The sequence below is a fragment of the Leiobunum rupestre genome, chromosome 3 (genome assembly GCF_980474605.1).
Source record: "Leiobunum rupestre chromosome 3, qqLeiRupe1.1.hap1, whole genome shotgun sequence".
NCBI lineage: Eukaryota > Metazoa > Arthropoda > Arachnida > Opiliones > Sclerosomatidae > Leiobunum > Leiobunum rupestre.
The window spans coordinates 39,357,265-39,375,759 of NC_143386.1; the positions used below are offsets into that span (position 1 = coordinate 39,357,265).

The 18,495-nt window shown below is 34.0% G+C and overlaps 2 protein-coding genes across 2 annotated transcripts in view; both read right to left on the minus strand.

The window, feature by feature from the left end:
• Positions 1 to 18,495, minus strand: part of LOC149951738 (uncharacterized) — an 86,594-nt gene that overhangs the window by 52,384 nt on the left and 15,715 nt on the right. The gene's annotated exons all lie outside the window — the stretch shown is intronic.
• Positions 11,288 to 12,124, minus strand: LOC149951739 (uncharacterized). The gene is made up of 2 exons (XM_090169657.1): positions 11,965 to 12,124; positions 11,288 to 11,913 (listed from the first exon to the last, which is right to left on the minus strand). Exons 1-2 carry the CDS (start codon positions 12,122 to 12,124, stop codon positions 11,288 to 11,290), a joined length of 786 nt encoding a protein of 261 aa, XP_090025783.1.

Consider the following 18,495-nt stretch of genomic DNA (forward strand, 5'->3'; position numbering starts at 1 on the left):
AATATATAATTAATAGCAAGTTATATAATTTTTTTATTGTAGGTGCCATACATAATAGTGGCTGATTTCGAATCAATTTTAAGTAATACTGTAACATGTATGCCAGACCCGTCCTTATCATCAACTACGACGCTCGCGTTACACGTGGCATGTGGGTTTTCATACGTTGTCATAGATCCTAATGGTGAGTTGGACATTTAACTTTATATGCAATTTTATCTAACGTTTTAATTTTATTTAAGGTAACCCTTCTAAACCGACTTTATACCGGGGGAAAGACGCACCCACAAAGTTTCTACAGTTTCTTATGAATGAGGAGGCTACTATACTACAGAAGTTAAAAGAAAACATTACGATGAAATTATCTATGTCTCAAGAAGCGTCATTTCAAGCAGCAACGGTTTGTTACATTTGTGGGGAAAGTTTCACTGTGTCGTCTGTTAAAGTAAAGACCACGTTCACTATAGTGGCTCGTACAGAGGAGCCGCTTGTCAGGGGTGTAATTTACAACTAAAAGCACCGAAATACATCCCATGCGTCCTTCATAATCTTAGCAGGTAATTTAGAAATTTATTTATTTAAATAAATTAAATTAATAAATTCTAAAAATATTTTTCAGGTACGATGCACACTTAATTCTTCAGTATATCGGACAAATTAAAAATAAAAATATTGACTGTATCCCAACCAACTCGGAAACGTACATCTCATTCTCCCTCGGTAAAATACGATTCATCGACAGTTTTCGCTTTCTCCCCGCCTCTTTGGAGACGTTAGTGAACAATTTGGCAAAGGGTGGCCATGATAAGTTTCCAATTTTGAACTCTGTGTTCAAACCTGATGAAATCCAATTGCTTGTAAGAAAAGGTGTATATCCGTACACGTACATGGATTCGGAAGAGCCATTTAAAGAGACGCGATTACCATCCATTGAGTGTTTCTATAATGACCTATCCGACGAATCCCTAAGCCAATCAGATTATGATCACGCCCTGAACGTATGGAACACTTTCAACGTACAAAATTTAGGTATGTTTTTCCGAGATAATATACTTAAACAAAAATGTAAATAACAATTATGGTTTCCAATATAGGCCAATATCATGATATTTACGTCGTTTCTGACACTTTACTTCTCGCTGATGTGTTTCAAAATTTCCGTAAGATGTGTCTAGAATATTATAACCTAGACTGTGCACATGCGTTTACGGGACCAGGGTTCGCCTGGGAGGCAGCACTATCCATGACAAAAGTCCGTTTGGAATTGCTTCTGGATGAGAATATGCATCTCTTTATAGAAAAAGGGATTCGCGGTGGTGTATCGATGATTAGCCATCGATTTGCGGAAGCTAACAATAAATACATTGAATCACACAACCCGAACATTCAAGACAGTTACATATGCTATTTGGGTAGGGTTGATTTTTTTTTAACTTTAATAATAATTAACCGTAATTCGTAGATTGTAACAATCTGTATGGAACAGTAATGTGCGAACCCCTACCAGATGGCTTGAACCAAAACCTAACATCGAACAGGAAATTCTAAGTTGTCCCGACGATGGTCCAGTTGGATACATCGTTGAGGTTGACTTGGAATACCCAAGTACATTACACGATACTCACAATTGCTACCCTCTAGCACCTGAATCAACAACTATAAAACCAGAAGAGCTTTCTGAGTATTCCAAAGAACAATTAAAATATCTCGGAATACCAATTAAGGAAAGTTTCCCAAAACTCACCCCCAACTTAAAGAACAAAATACGATATGTATTACATTATCGGAACTTGAAGTATTACATCTCAAAAGGACTCATCATCACCAATATTCACCGAATAATGAAGTTTGAACAAGGGGCGTGGTTAAAATCATATATTGATTTTAACACGGAGAAAAGAAAGGCAGCGGTAAATGCGTTTGAAAAGATTATTTTAAACTAATGAACAACGCGGTGTTTGGTAAGTAATTAAATTTAATTTTAATTTTTTAGTTTTAATTTTCAATTTAAGTTTTTTAATTTTAATTTTTTTTTAATTTTTTGTTTAATTTTTCTAGGAAAGACTATGGAAAACCTCCGTAGTCGAATCGATTTCAATTTGGTAACTTCAGCAGAAAAAGCTGTGAAAAAAGCCAGTTCGCCGGCGTTTGAAAAGTTTACCATTTTTCAAAATGATTTAGTAGGAATTCATTCCGTAAAAAGGAAGCTCATCCTAAACCGTCCAATTTATACAGGACTTACAATCTTGGACTTGTCCAAGATTTTAATGTATAGGTTCTACTACGACGTGATAAAACCTCAGTACGGTGAAAAAGCTAAGCTCCTGTTCACCGATACAGGTGTGTATTTTTTATATTCATATTTTATATTCACCCGGTCTAACTTGATTTGCTTACAGACAGCTTAACATATCACATCGAAACACCCGACCTATACGCCGACTTCGCCAACAATAAGGAGAAATACGACTTTTCGGGGTATCCAACTAACCACTTCTTGTTTGACGAGACGAACAAAAAACGTCTTGGTAAATTCAAAGACGAATTAGACGGTGTACCGATAGAAGAGTTTTGTGGTCTTCGTCCAAAGATGTATAGTATCCTATCATCAAAAGGGGAAAAGAAAACGTGTAAGGGCGTCAGCAAACACGTTGTGGCCAAGCGCGTCCGACACGAGCCTCCTCAACCGTAAAGTCACCGTCGAGCAAATAAAACGTATTACTAGCAATAAACACATTGTGACGACTGTCTCGCAAAATAAAATGTGTTTAAATCCACGTGACGATAAACGCTATGTTTTAGGCGACGGTATTTCAACACTTGCCCATGGTCATTACAGAATAAAGAAATAAAAAAAATATTTTATGACAAATTTATTGAGTATTTCTTATACATGAAATCAGAAATTTTACGATCATTTATATTTTTATTTTTAGAAAATCTTTTTAATATTTGAAATAATTTAACTCCGCGGCACATATTAATAGCAAAGTAAATACAATATCCACCACAGGTTTTGCTAGAATTCCCTTGTAATTGAACGGAATTGAACGTTACAGTTAAGCTATTCCGTTCTATAAAATAGTTAAATTTAAACAAATCCGGACTGTTCCCAAAACTCTCGAAGAATGTACAATGAAATTTTCTTGATATATATATCAGACACCAGTGTATTCCTTCACCGCTTGACGTATCTGTGTTTGAAATGTATAGTGATGGGTACGTTTTCACATTCGTGTTAAGTTTATCCGCGGGAAAAATGCCTCTGAACAGATATTTGGTATATGGATCGTTCTTCAGAATTTTTTCAAGTTGCCGTGAGTCCATTATGCGCTTTGATCGAACAACACCGCTCTGTTTTTGTCAATTTCGATTAACGACTGATACTCGGAATAATAAATCACGCTGACTGTGATTCTATATATTCTCCAAATATTAATTCTAATCGAACGCTTCCGTTCTTTATAAGGTTAAAACTTTGAGTTGAGCTACCGTTTAAGTCCGGGGTTAAATCAAACACCAAGAGGACATTCCCATTAGCAAATTCGTCTCTCCCAATGAAGTTTCCCTCATCAATATTCCATTGTCCAGTTTGAAGAAACAGGTTGGTGTAGGCTCGCATATACAAATTATCTTTAAAGTTTGGGGTTAAAGGCTTATGTGGTATACTTGACCCGTCGATGTATAATGCGATTTGATTTAGCGAAAAAATTTTAAAGTTGAAAGGTGACATTTTATAGTCCCCTAAAAAGGCGTTTTGGTCTACGAAACCTATAACTACCTTATTTGGTAACTGTCCACTAAATAAATTGTCTTTTACACATATCAGTAGAGGGAAAGTAAGGGCGAGACATCGATCCCAGGTTCAGGTTTAGGTTCGGGATCGAGATCCGGGATTTAAGGGGTGAAATGGGGGTAAAATCGTCGAAAAGTCAATGTATTTATGATATTTCTCGCGACGATTTGTTTTTTCGTATATCAACATATTGTGTCCAGGCCAACTTGTTCATTTATCTACGCTTATCTCGAAAGATACTTGAACGTATATCTTATCAAGTTTTATCGTACGGAATAAGTTGAAATGATGTAAAAATTGATAACCTAGGCGACGCGTGCGCAGATTACCCCGGGGGACGCGGTTAATTTGAATTTAAGAGTGTTTTGACGTCATGGAATATTCGTTGTTAAAGTAGAATGGAAATATTTTTAAACTTCATTTTAATATCATTGCAGTACTTAAATATGCTTGACACTTGAACCAATCTCACGAGTATTTCTTAAAACGAATATCTCGATCACGTTTTATCGTACGAAATAAGTGGAAATTATGTAAGTTGTAAGATACTTGATAACCTAGGCAGGAAGATAGCGCGCGCGTGCGCGGATTACCTGGGAGGCGCGGATTGCCCGGGCGCGCGGTTAATTTGAATTTAAAACATGGATTCCCTCTCCGAAATAATTCATGTACCCAAAATTGGACCGCAAGTTTTTTTTCTTTTTAGGGGAATCTCTATGGGAGTTAAACATTACAATAAAGCTAATAGCTCCAGTTTGGGGTACTTTTGGTCCGAAATGGGGTACATAGGGCCGAAAATGGTGACTTTGGTCGTTTTTAGGGTACTTTTGGTCTAATTTGGTTCATTTTTGGGTACATCAGAAAAGCAGTTGGAAAAACGAAGAGCCTTATTTTTTTTCCCACCCATCTCTAAACTCTAAAAATTTATTGCTTTAATTTATTTATCGCTTCCGTAGGTATAAAATAAGATAAAAACCACTCACCTATATTTTAATTACGGTAAATTAAAAATACTTAATAAGTTACGTTTAAAAGAACCTTTTGTAACAATTCCAATATGTAAATATAGGTAAAAGGATTGAAAAAATACTTAAAGTAAGTGGTTTTACTGATAAACTCTAAAGGAATTTAACTTTGAAGGGTATCTTAGATTATTGTTTTTAATTTTATTCAAGTTGAAAACGTATTATGAGTCCTTCAAAGTACTATAAAAGGATTTTATTTACGAACTAAATTAATATTTTCTTCAAACTTTCAATTCGCTTTTATTACTATTTAAATACGGTAAAATATAATTCTTATACACAAATATAGTCAGAAAGATACTATAAAACACTAAAATTAAATTAAATTTGTGTGGATAAGATTTGTAAATATTATTTTGAAACTAATAACTTTCATGTGAGCTCTGTTATTGAGATTGTTATTCCAATAAAGCAATTCTTTGGGTAGTGGGGAGGTTTTCCGGGAATTTTCCCGCATACGAGTGCGTTTACCGCGTATATTTCCGTATAAGGGCGTTTTCCGCGTAGTTTTTCCGCGAATGAGCACGTTTTTCGACACACCAGCGCGTTTTCCGCGTAGTTTTCCGAATTAGGGATCTCTTTTCTTGGTATGTTGATGAAAACTGAGAAATATTTGGGATATACTGATAAAATATTACTCTTATTGACGGGAATTCTCGTCACTGCTTATCGAATGTATAACACCTTTTAAGGAAAATAAATTTTTGAGACAAGGCTGCCATCTATAGAAGCGTTTTACAGTTCATTTAAAAATCTATTTTTTTAAATCATCATCTCGTTCGTAATTGCCTTTCTATCTCTCCAATTTTAAAAGTATCCTAATTAATTCTATATTTTTAACATTAACAAGTCTCCAAATTATACCAACTTTTAACCAATTTTCCCCAATTGTACTAATTTTTAACAGAATTTCCTAAATTATTCTAATTTTACCATAAGCCAACTTAATTTCAAAACTATTGTCTATTTATGAAAATTGAGTTTTGTACGTATTTTGAATCGTTTCATTTTTATCCCTAAAATGGGTGATTTGTAGGAAATTTATACTATTTTTATTGGCTTTACGATATTTCAAGTTAATTTAAAAAATTTATAAATGAGTTTAATTAAATTAATAATTAAGTTTCGTTCGTATATTGAATCGGTATTTATTTATAAAAAATTTTTCACCTAGATTATTTTTTTATCCCCCACACTCTCGATCCAGCTCCCTACTATACGTATCCATTTATAATATCAAAATTGAACCGTCATGAATAATCCATATAAACGTAAAAGACGCGGGCGTCTTGAAGTCCAAGTTTCGTTTCCACTGAATTAGAAACAACAAGAGGAAAGGGTCTTTCTGGTGACCTAACTTTTAACATTGCTGGACGTTTCATATTTATTGTGTTCTGTTACTTATAGTCATATGGATTTCCATTCATTCGAGGAAGTTAGTGAAATAGTGGAAGAGTATAATAGGACGTGGTTAGATATGCAAGAAATAAAAGAGCATTTGGACGAAATAGAAAAGCATTTAAAAAAAGTGGGAATTGAAGTTAGAAGAAGCTTGTCAAAGGGAAATTGTACTGAGAAATAAAGTTAAAGATATAAAACCAAATACAATTGGATTGAAAATATTGCAAATAGTTGGACGGGAGCAGATAAGTAAAGGTAATAATATTGTATGTCATTGATTGGCTTAAGACCTGTTATATAAAATATAAAATAAAATATGAAATAAAATAAAATATAAAATAAAATATGAAATAAAATAAAATATAACATAAAATGAAATAAAATAAAAAATATAAAAATATTAAAATTACTAATTTTTAACAGAATTTCCTAAATTATTCTAATTTTTACCATAAGCCAACTTAATTTTAAAACTATTGTCTATTTACGAAAATTGAGTTTTGTAGATATTTTGAATAGTTTCATTTTTATCCCTGGTTAAAATTTATTATAATTGGGGATATTTTGTTAAAAGTTAGTATAATTTGTGAGATTCTTTTAAAAAAAACTGCATAGTTTTGGTTATTTTCAAACAAAAATAGAAAATTAAAGCCTGCTTTTTGATTTTGGATACCTCGGAGCTTAATAACAACGCTAATCACTTGCATCTTGTAAAAAACAGTAACCTGAGATTAGAATTAAAATTTGCCAAACCGTTACCGGAGCCGATTTCCATTCTAATTTACGCTGAGTTTCTTTAAGTATTTTTTCAATCCTTATACCTATATTTACATATTGGAATTGTTACAAAAGGTTCTTTTAAACGTAACTTAGTACTTTAATTTATTTTGGAAGTTCAAAACGTATTAAGAGCCCTTCAAAGTACTATAAAAGGATTTAATTTACAAACTAAATTAATATTTTCTTCAAACTTTCAATTCGTTATAATTTGAATTTAAATGAAAACATCATGGATTATAGGTGCGTAATCTACTTTTAGACCGAACGGATTAAAAATACTTAAAGTAAGTGGTTTTACTGATAAACTCTAAAGGAATTTAACTTTAAAGGGTATCTTAGATTATTGTTTTTAATTTTATTCAAGTTCAAAACGTATAAAGAGTCCTTCAAAGTACTATAAAAGGATTTAATTTACAAACTAAATTAATATTTTCTTCAAACTTTCAATTCGTTATAATTTGAATTTAAATGTAAACATCATGGATTATAGGTGCGTAATCTACTATTAGACCGAACGGATTAAAAAATACTTAAAGTAAGTGGTTTTACTGATAAACTCTAAAGGAATCTAACTTTAAAGGGTATCTTAGATTATTGTTTTTAATTTTATTCAAGTTCAAAACGTATAAAGAGTCCTTCAAAGTACTTTAAAAGGATTTTATTTACGCACTAAATCCATATTTTTTTTTCAAACTTAGAAGTTAGTTTGTATGAAATACTTACTAATACCTGAAAATGGACTTTAGAGTGGATAAGATTTGTAAATATCATTTGAAACTAATAATTTTCACGCTTTATTTAAGTCGAGCAATTACATTTTTAAAAATGAAAGAAGTTAAACAATATATCAAGGTATTACACTCAGTTAAAAAAAATAGTTGCATTATGTTATTATATTTCTTTCTTAATTACAGTGATGCTTAAAAGCAAAGCTCTAGAAAACAAAGTTTTTTTTAACAAGGGATAAATTTATTTAAATAGATGCTTTGGTGACATCTAACGGCGGCAATGGAAAATAATAAACGAAATACTAAAAGTATCATGTGTTATTAAAATTTTAATTGCTATATTATATTTATGGTATGTACTTGAACCCATTATGGTATTTGAAATAGCTTAATATATGGAGAAAGTAAACATATTTCTTAAAGCATAGGAAGCGTTATTATTTTTATAATTTATTAATTAACTATTAATATGGTTACATTATTTACATAGGGTTCTTGGTTAAAAAGATCCAAGTACCTTTAAAGCTCACCAATACATAAATGTAATATTTAGTTGCATAATGTTATCGGTATTTATATTATCAATAAACACAAAATACAAAACCTGATACATTAAATTATGCATTTGTACTTTAAACAATACCTGCATTTGAAATTATATAGCATAAAAACCCACAACTTATAAATAAAATTACATCAAGGTTTTCAAATCAGTATTATCAGTTAAAAGAATTAAATTATTTGCATTGTGTTTTATATTCTTCAATTGTGTTGAAATCCATTCGGTAATAAGGATAAAACCGCGATAATATAAAAAGTTCTGCAAAACTAATCCTTTATCGAAGAGTCATCTTAGTATTGTTGCTATTACAGTATGAACAAAACGATAACCAAAACTAAATCCTATTCCCCATTTTTCTTTCTTATGGTGAAGGACGAGGTTTTTCTTGTAGCATTTACGGATGGAGGTTCAAAAGAAATCTGGAAAATTCGTTCGCTATGTCATTTTCTGTTCAGCTGTAGAACGAATAATCGTAATCTTATCATTTCAGGGTAATTAAAGCAAATTTAAGCTGTACCACACGATCTTCGCTCCGATAAACGAAGGTATGCTCTATCCAAATGCATACAGATGGAAATTAAATTAAAAAAAATTAGATACGCAGACAGAATAATATAGGCACGCTACTTAAATCGTTTATAATATTTGATAAAAAGTACACTGGTTGTTTGGGAAAACATCTGCCACCTTTAATTACTATAAATATTATTTATTATACAGATATTAAAAACATAATTATTTATTTTAATTTTCTATTCAGAACTGTTTTATATACAACTTACTTATCTCTTAATCATAGTTTCGTACCTTTGGAAAAATTATAAATATTGTAAATTTGTGCAGAAATTATCTCCAAATGGCTATGGACAGATTAATTTACAAACTAAATTAATATTTTCTTCAATAAATTAACTTGAAATATCGTAAAGCCGATAAAAATAATATAAATTTCCTACAAATCGCCCATTTTAGGGATAAAAATGAAACGATTCAAAATACGTACAAAACTCAATTTTCATAAATAGACAATAGTTTTGAAATTAAGTTGGCTTATGGTAAAATTAGAATAATTTAGGAAATTCTGTTAAAAATTAGTATAATTGGGAAAATTGGTTAAAAGTTGGTATAATTTGGAGACTTGTTAATGTGAAAAATATAGAATTAATTAGGATACTTTTAAAATTGAAGAGATAGAAAGGCAATTACGAACGAGATGATGATTTAAAAAAAAATAGATTTTTAAATGAACTGTAAAACGCTTCTATAGATGGCAGCCTTGTCTCAAAAATTTATTTTCCTTAAAAGGTGTTATACATTCGATAAGCAGTGACGAGAATTCCCGTCAATAAGAGTAATATTTTATCAGTATATCCCAAATATTTCTCAGTTTTCATCAACATACCAAGAAAAGAGATCCCTAATTCGGAAAACTACGCGGAAAACGCGCTGGTGTGTCGAAAAACGTGCTCATTCGCGGAAAAACTACGCGGAAAACGCCCTTATACGGAAATATACGCGGTAAACGCACTCGTATGCGGGAAAATTCCCGGAAAACCTCCCCACTACCCAAAGAATTGCTTTATTGGAATAACAATCTCAATAACAGAGCTCACATGAAAGTTATTAGTTTCAAAATAATATTTACAAATCTTATCCACACAAATTTAATTTAATTTTAATTTTAGTGTTTTATAGTATCTTTCTGACTATATTTGTGTATAAGAATTATATTTTACCGTATTTAAATAGTAATAAAAGCGAATTGAAAGTTTGAAGAAAATATTAATTTAGTTCGTAAATAAAATCCTTTTATAGTACTTTGAAGGACTCTTAATACGTTTTCAACTTGAATAAAATTAAAAACAATAATCTAAGATACCCTTCAAAGTTAAATTCCTTTAGAGTTTATCAGTAAAACCACTTACTTTAAGTATTTTTTCAATCCTTTTACCTATATTTACATATTGGAATTGTTACAAAAGGTTCTTTTAAACGTAACTTAGTACACTAATTAAGTATTTTTAATTTACCGTAATTAAAATATAGGTAAGTGGTTTTTATATTATTTTATACCTACGGAAGCGATAAATAAATTAAAGCAATAAATTTTTAGAGTTTGGAGATGGGTGGAAAAAAAAAGGCTCTTCGTTTTTCCAACTGCTTTTCTGATGTACCCAAAAATGGACCAAATTAGACCAAAAGTACCCTAAAAACGACCAAAGTCACCATTTTCGGCCCTATGTACCCCATTTCGGACCAAAAGTACCCCAAACTGGACCTATTAGCTTTATTGTAATGTTAAACTCCCATAGAGATTCCCCTAAAAAGAAAAAAAAACTTGCGGTCCAATTTTGGGTACATGAATTATTTCGGAGAGGGAATCCATGTTTTAAATTCATATTAACCGCGCGCCCGGGCAATCCCCGCCTCCCAGGTAATCCACGCACGCGCGCGCTATCTTCCTGCCTAGGTTATCAAGTATCATACAACTTACATAATTTCCACTTATTTCGTACGATAAAACGCGATCGAGATATTCGTTTTAAGAAATACTCGTGAGATTGGTTCAAGTGTCAAGCATATTTAAGTACTACAATGATATTAAAATGAAGTTTAAAAATATTTCCATTCTACTTTAACAACGAATATTCCATGACGTCAAAACACTCTTAAATTCAAATTAACCGCGTCCCCCGGGGTAATCTGCGCACGCGTCGCCTAGGTTATAAATTTTTACATCATTTCAACTTATTCCGTACGATAAAACTTGATAAGATATACGTTCAAGTATCTTTCGAGATAAGCGTAGATAAATGAACAAGTTGGCCTGGACACAATATGTTGATATACGAAAAAACAAATCGTCGCGAGAAATATCATAAATACATTGACTTTTCGACGATTTTACCCCCATTTCACCCCTTAAATCCCGGATCTCGATCCCGAACCTAAACCTGAACCTGGGATCGATGTCTCGCCCTTACTTTCCCTCTACTCATATCTTATTACCAGCTGATATAGAGAAAGAATTACACTCGGTTCTGGTAATGGGGAATTTCATTGTTGCCATTTCCAAGGTTTTAGCGTGAGATATCATAATTTCCGGAGTCAATTTCACCTTTCTGACGAATAATGAAGCGTGGTTAAAAATTACTTTACATTTTGTTCCATCGGAATGTATACAAAATTCGTTGGGGCTTTTGATAAACTTGAAGTTGACGTCAATCAAACTAGGTAAAAATCGGTTTTGTTGGCAAATGTCCGCGTGAACAACTCCAATCATATCAATAACGCCTTCTTGGGCGAATTTAGCTCGTTTCTTGAATCCATCGTTATCAAAAAAGCCGTCGAATTTCCCAGCTTGATCCTTGTAGAATAGTGAAGCTGTTAAGAAGCTCTTTTTTGCGGGTCCACCAAATGTCAAAAGTGTTTGAATCATGCTCTTGTAGGGGTATTGTTGAGCACATGACGTAACTGATCTATCACCCAGCGATACGTGAGCTTCTCCAAAAAGGCTGTGCAAAAATAGGTTTTCGGGTGCAACATTATCTGCAGGTGTTTTTGTTGTCCCGTTAGTGGTTTCAGCATTAGGGGAAGTTCCGTCAGGTTTAACAATCTTCACTTAAACTTGAAGGAGCGTGTTTTTCAAATCAATGTACGTTTCCGAGTTACCAGCAATATTGAAGATAATTGCTTGATTTTCATTTACGTTCGATGTTGGGTTATATTCAACCCATTGACTCCCGATTATTCCAGTCTGGGTATACGGCACGTGGAATAAATCGAGGTCCGAGCTGATACTATTTTGTGAACTCGGGTGTTGCAGCGACATTATTACGAGAATATATCAGAGTGAAGGAGTGAACGTCTACTCTTTCTCTTGGCTCGTACTGAACTGATGATTTTTGACGCTTTACGTTTCCTTTTACCGTTCCCGGTTAATTTCGTTACGTGTTCGGCGGCTGTTCTTAAGGCATCTTTCCCCGCTTCTCTCCCCCTCGTTTTCAACGCCTCTTTCAGGGAAACCCCGCTCGAGACATCTGATGCAACTTTGGCTCCAGCATTTAAAAATTTTCGTCCAAGGAATGTAGCTCCTTTTTTAAGTATGGGCATGGCTGATCGAAACGCCGAAGCCAATATACTTCCGAGACCGTAGCCTCTTTGAATGGCTACACCCCGATATATCGGAATTGATCCGTGTCCAATTTGATTTAAGTAGTAGTTTTGATAATCGGTTACGGAAACTCTGTCTAAATTATGCGGAGACATGTTGTACCTTCGACTCGCTTGTCGCAAATGAAACAGCGGTTTATTTTTGACTTAGTTTTATAGTAAAGTCCATGTTCTTCGTGGTCTAAAATGGAGAGTGACGTGAACCTTTCCTCGTTCAAAATGTACTGGTTGACCCATTTCGTTCATAATATTCATTTCAATAGTTTGGAAGTTGTTGTTCGCTGTAGGCATATAATGTGGTCGTGAAAACTCTTTCTCCACTGTGTCTCCATCTTTTCCTTGAATGCTTATAATTCGTAACAGCGGTACGTCAGAGTCGCCAACAGATCGACTTTGTATTATATCTGAGTATATAAACAGGGAGTGTAAACCAGCGTCCATATCGCAACTGAAAGGGGCCGTCGTTGACGTAACCACATTAACATCTTTGTATAGTATTCTCGTGAACCCTAATATGATGGCGATCTCACGGGGAAAATAAATTTGGTTCATTTCATAAAGTTCAACAACTACACGACGGTTTGGTTTGTTGTAATAGAGTTTGACTCGAGAGCTTATATTTTCTCCAACGTCATCAGTAGTCATAATTTCCAGTAAATCTTCAACCCCGTAATATCCTGGTTGTATTACTATATTAACGAAATCCATTACATCATTGAAATTTCCCGTGTCGGTGTGTTTTCCCTGTGTCTTAGATTTTTTAGACTTTGATTCTTCTAAAGGATCAGGATTGAATATAGTTTTCCAAATTCTAACTATACACTCTTCTTTAACGTTGTTCCAAGTTCTTGGGTAACTGATTTCTGCAAGTCCAACTTCATAAGCACCCTCTAGCTTAATTGGTTCCGGTAAATACGTTCTAAACTGGCTTATAGTATTGTTTTTGAAATAGCGCATAGAGGAGTCGGACGGTAAAGTAATATAGAAACTCATAATGTGACAATTTCTTGCACCCAAGAGTCAAAATCCGGACTGTAACTACGCCAACGTACTAGTAGTTCTTTAGTTCCGTCTGGCTTTGTTCTCTTCCCTAGAACCTTTTCGATTTTAAATAAACAGTTTTCGAGGTCTTTCCCGATTTTTTGTATTTCCTCCTTGTAGAACACTCCTGAAATGGGTTCAAATTTCAAATCCTCGAGTTTATATACTGGTGGGTCTCTCGCTATGCAAGGCACTACTTTGAACAATTCTTCAGTAAAGTTTGCTAAGAACCCCTTTTCGAAAGTTTTTTTATTCTTGCTAATTCGAACCAGATCTCCGACTTCAAAGGGGAATGAAACGGGAGGGGAAAAATTCACTTTCCCGTATAAATTTTGCCATATTTTTTTTGAATTTTCACTCGTTACTTCAACTGGTTTACATTTAATAGAGTTGTGATAGTTATTGTTATAAGCATCTAACAAATCCGGTAATACGTCAATGTATTTATGCGTATTGTTTTGTGTAAAATAGCGGTACATACGACTTTTTAAGGTGCGGTTAAACCGTTCTATAAGGCTACTTTTTACCTCCGAATGAGTGGCGAAAAACTTGATACCTCGACGTTTCAATTCCCGTTGTACCTCTTTGCAAAGGAACTCGTTGCCATGGTCTGATTGTACAATCTTTGGTTTTCGACCTGATTCTAAGATTGATTTAAAAGCCTTAAGTATTGTCGCACCTTTCTTATCCTTGGTTGCTACAGCGAAAGCGTATACGTGTCCTGCCGTTTTAGAAATTCCTGAACGTCATTAATGGAAACTTTAAACCCTTTTGCTCTGGCAACCCTGTAAAGATCGCGTACTCCACCATAACATCCGGGGTCCTTTACACTAAAGTATATTTCTTCGAGCTTATCCATTCCTCGTACAGTTCAGTTTCCGTTCGTGGTACCAGTACGCGAAATCAAATAACTCAAAAACGATAATAATAAATAATAATAAAAACGCCGTAACAACTTTAGGTGATTTTAAATATGAAAGAGATAAAGAGGTTGCCAGTCCAGTGGGAGTGGGGTCGATGCCTCCTTCCATGTTGAAGTCGAAAACGTAAGTGAAAGAAAATGACACGCGATATTAGTTTTTATTTTTTATTACAATTTTATCCAATTCAATAACCCGTTTCCATGCATAGATTCAGGAGTTTGGGGTAAATCAAAATAATCCTCCGAATCATTAGGTTTCACGGTATGTATAACAGGTTCATTTGGTTTGTCCGCATGATCAATAGCGGTTGTAAAAGGAATTTTATTTTTAAGGAGAGTTTTGGGTACATTTTCATTTTTAAGCATTTCGTAAAATTTTACTATCCCGACAGTATCGTATTTTGGTTTGGTTTTATGTCCTTTAACTGATTCGTGTAAAATGTCCATAATGTTAGAGCCGGCGATTGGTCGCTCTTTATATATAAGTTCGCCATTAGAAGCCCATTCAATCTTGGTATTATTATCAATCCACCTGTACAACGCAATGGCGGGTTTGAGATGTGAATCTGGAATCGCAATGGCAATTTCAGGGTACCAATCCTTCTTTTTCGGTTTTTCTACGATTTTCTTTTTAGTTCTTTTGTTGATATTTTGTTGTAGAACGTGGTTGTACAAGTCCATTTTTTGGGATTGATTGAGTTTCTGATTATTCAAAACAGTGTTGGTATCCAAGTTTTCGTTAAGCTTCGGTGGGAATTCAACCGTCGATAAACTTCCTCGGGAACTAGAATCATCTTTCTAGCCATTTTTGATGGCTCTACTTATAGCTGCGCCAGCTGCACTGCTTACAATAGATAGAAGAGGTGCTAACAGTAAAGGGAGAAAACCACCTTTTTGTATAAGAATCTTTTTTTCGTTTTGTAAGCGAATTGGGTTTAGATATTTTCCGCAAAGTTTGACGGTGTCTCTTCAATCGTTTCTTTTGAGTGTCTGACAGTTTCACGTTCCCACGTAGAACATTTATACAACATTCTACAATAGCCTTGATTGCATCATTATTTGCATACTTGATAGCTGCAGCCCTTTGTCATGTATTACACTTTGTGAGATACCTTAAAAATTCTTTGTGATTGTGAACTCTCTTCATTTTGGGACAAAAACCGCAGCTTCCTCTCCTGGTATAAGTCCGGTTCGTAGTCGATGATCGTCTGACGTTGTTGGTTTCAAATCTACCCATAAATACCCAAAGTCTCTAACACTAGCTTGATTGAATGCGTTTATGACGTATTTACTGTTCGTGGGGGAAATCTGTCGAGCCAAATGAAATATCGCCGATTTGTCACGTGGTGATTTGAAAATAATCAAATAATGTGCATTTAAATTTAATGTTCTTATTTCCTTTCCCAGATAATATAAATTTTGCATGAGTACAAAGACTGACGTATTTTTATGATGAGACCCTCGTATAAACAAATTAGTGATATCCTTGTTGTTCGATATCTCGCATAGTAAATCATCTAGAATGACAAAATTCTTGACGTCAGGGTCTAAATTTTTCACATCCAGTAACCCTTCGTGAAACTCGACTGATGGTGTGTGGTTTAACACTGAATTAAACAGTTTCGGTTGGTATTCTGTATAGCACCAAATTATTCTCTCGGGAGGGGGTGAAATGCACGTGTCTTTGTGTTTGATAAGATTAGCTACGAAGAACGATTTTCCCGACTGAGTCGCACCCGCTACGAGACCATTGAAAGGATGTTGCAAGTTGAATTCCATTTTATAGAATAACATATTTTATTCAAATCATGGGGCATTTATATACAAATGTTGTTTCGCGTTACAGACAATTCGGGCCACCAAACATTTACAAAATTCGTCGCTCAAAAATGTTTTTAAGGTAAAAATTTGATAGATACTAACGTAATCTAAATGTTTTATAACAGTATCAAAGTTCATATTAACACGTATTTCCCAGTCTTCCAGACAGTTGTGCTGCGTCTGCGAAGCGTGTTCTATTTGACACCCGTAACAACATTTACGTACACCATCCGTCAATTGAGTCAGAATATCGTCTTTTAAAAGTGAGTATACACGTCTCGCTTCATTAATGTACGTCACAACATCATTACAGTTATCCATTAAGACCTTCGTTAGATTGTATCCAACGGTAATGCCTTTCTTTGTTGGGTGAACCATACCATATAGTTCCCCGTGGCCTGGATACACTTCTCTAATATCTAAAATCTTAATGTCCTTATAGGTTCGCAGCTCAACACGCTTCGTATCGGAACCCGTGAAATACCATGTCGTTACCGAGGAATTGTCGTTCTCAAAAAAAGCTAGAATTTCGTCCTTCTTTCGGTAAAGCTCGTGGAAATCAGCTTCTTCTAAAACGATCCCAGTAGTGACGTCCCTTAAGCCTAGTCGTACTTCAAATTTTGGAGTAACTTCAATGAACTTCTCCGAGGATAAAGGAAACAAAATTTGCTCGGCCATTCTGTATGAGATAATTTATGTGGTAGATACATAGGGTATTTTCAAAAGCAAATAAAAAGTTTTACTTACATAAATCTTGTGGTTTTTTCTTTAAGTCCCTTTGATTTCCAATGTTCTCCTTCTCTGCGATTTTGATACCCTTCCCGGTGTGCTCGACTATATTTATACTTTCACTACAATGGTAATTTCATAACTATCCTCATATCCTCCATCCTCATATCCTCATATCCTCATATCCTCCTATCCTCAGGGAGGATACACCTGTTTGAACCGGCACTTTCCTACTACTGAGATTGTTTGTTTTAATTTTAACCAAGTCGAAATAATCGTTTTTCCATGTAGTTTTGTTATTAGACAGACTAGTCGAGACGTTGCTTAATTACGGTAAGGCCGTTTACCCTACGAGTTTTCTAGCGCGGGTTTAACCTATCTTTTAGTTCAGCAAGGAATCTAGAGATGGCGCCATGTTAGCCGCTTCCGCGCGTTAGTGGCCAACTCTCCATGACAACGTGGGATCGACTTACAATTGGGGAGTTTGCTACCAAAAGAAGTTTTAATTATATGTTAACATTAGTAACGAAATAAGTGTATCTTTGTCCGTGGTGATGTGATCCCAATAATCCATTCTTCTATTTGTAGTAGAGTTATAATTTATAACTCTACTACTAATTTGATTATAAATTCTAATCAAGTCCGGATGTTTCAAGTAGGACCAGCGGAAATATGAGTTCTCCATCGAGGTAACAGGGTAAAATCCGTGTATTTCGCGCTCTATTGGCCCTAGCTCCGAAAGTTTTTTCTATCATTTGTACTCTAAAGGCAAAGTTTATTAACAATTTACTTAATGCGCGCAGAAAGTAAAGATATAGAATTTAAATTCCAGATATATCTTATGCCGAATTTGGTGGGCCCCTGGTGCCAAATATATTTCCAACTAGAGTATAATACTTACAAATCAAACGATTTATCATAATCACTTGTTGCTCTAGCGGTTCCAGAGATATCGAAACTCAATTTTGTTGTCCCAAATTTATATTTCAAACGTTAGAGTACGATAATTGCAACCGATTGATGTATCATAATCATTTGTGGACCAAAAACCGCCTTCGTATAATTAAAATTTAAAATATGGGGGAAAAAAAGCCGTTCATAGAATAACTGTGGGACTGCACTGACAAGGAGCTTGATGCCCTGAAAGGGTGGACGAAAGGGGCTTCCATTTTTCCATGGCAACCGAACGTTTTTAACAACTTAACATGGGAAAATTGAAGATTGAATATTTTTCCAATATTAATAAGATTTATTAAAAAAAAAGGATTGGGAAAATTTGTGCAAATATCTGTCAATTATGTAAATTGGGTAGTTATGTAAATTATTTAAATTGGGTATATTTGGATAAATATTTGTAAATTGGCTAACTAAGTTTAGAAAGTAAATTGGGTAATTAATTTTAGATACACGTAAATTGGGGATATATAGGTAAATATACTTAAATTAGTATTTTGGTAGTTATAATAGAATAAATTTGGTATTATGCTGCTGCTAGTAAATCTGGATAAATATAAGTA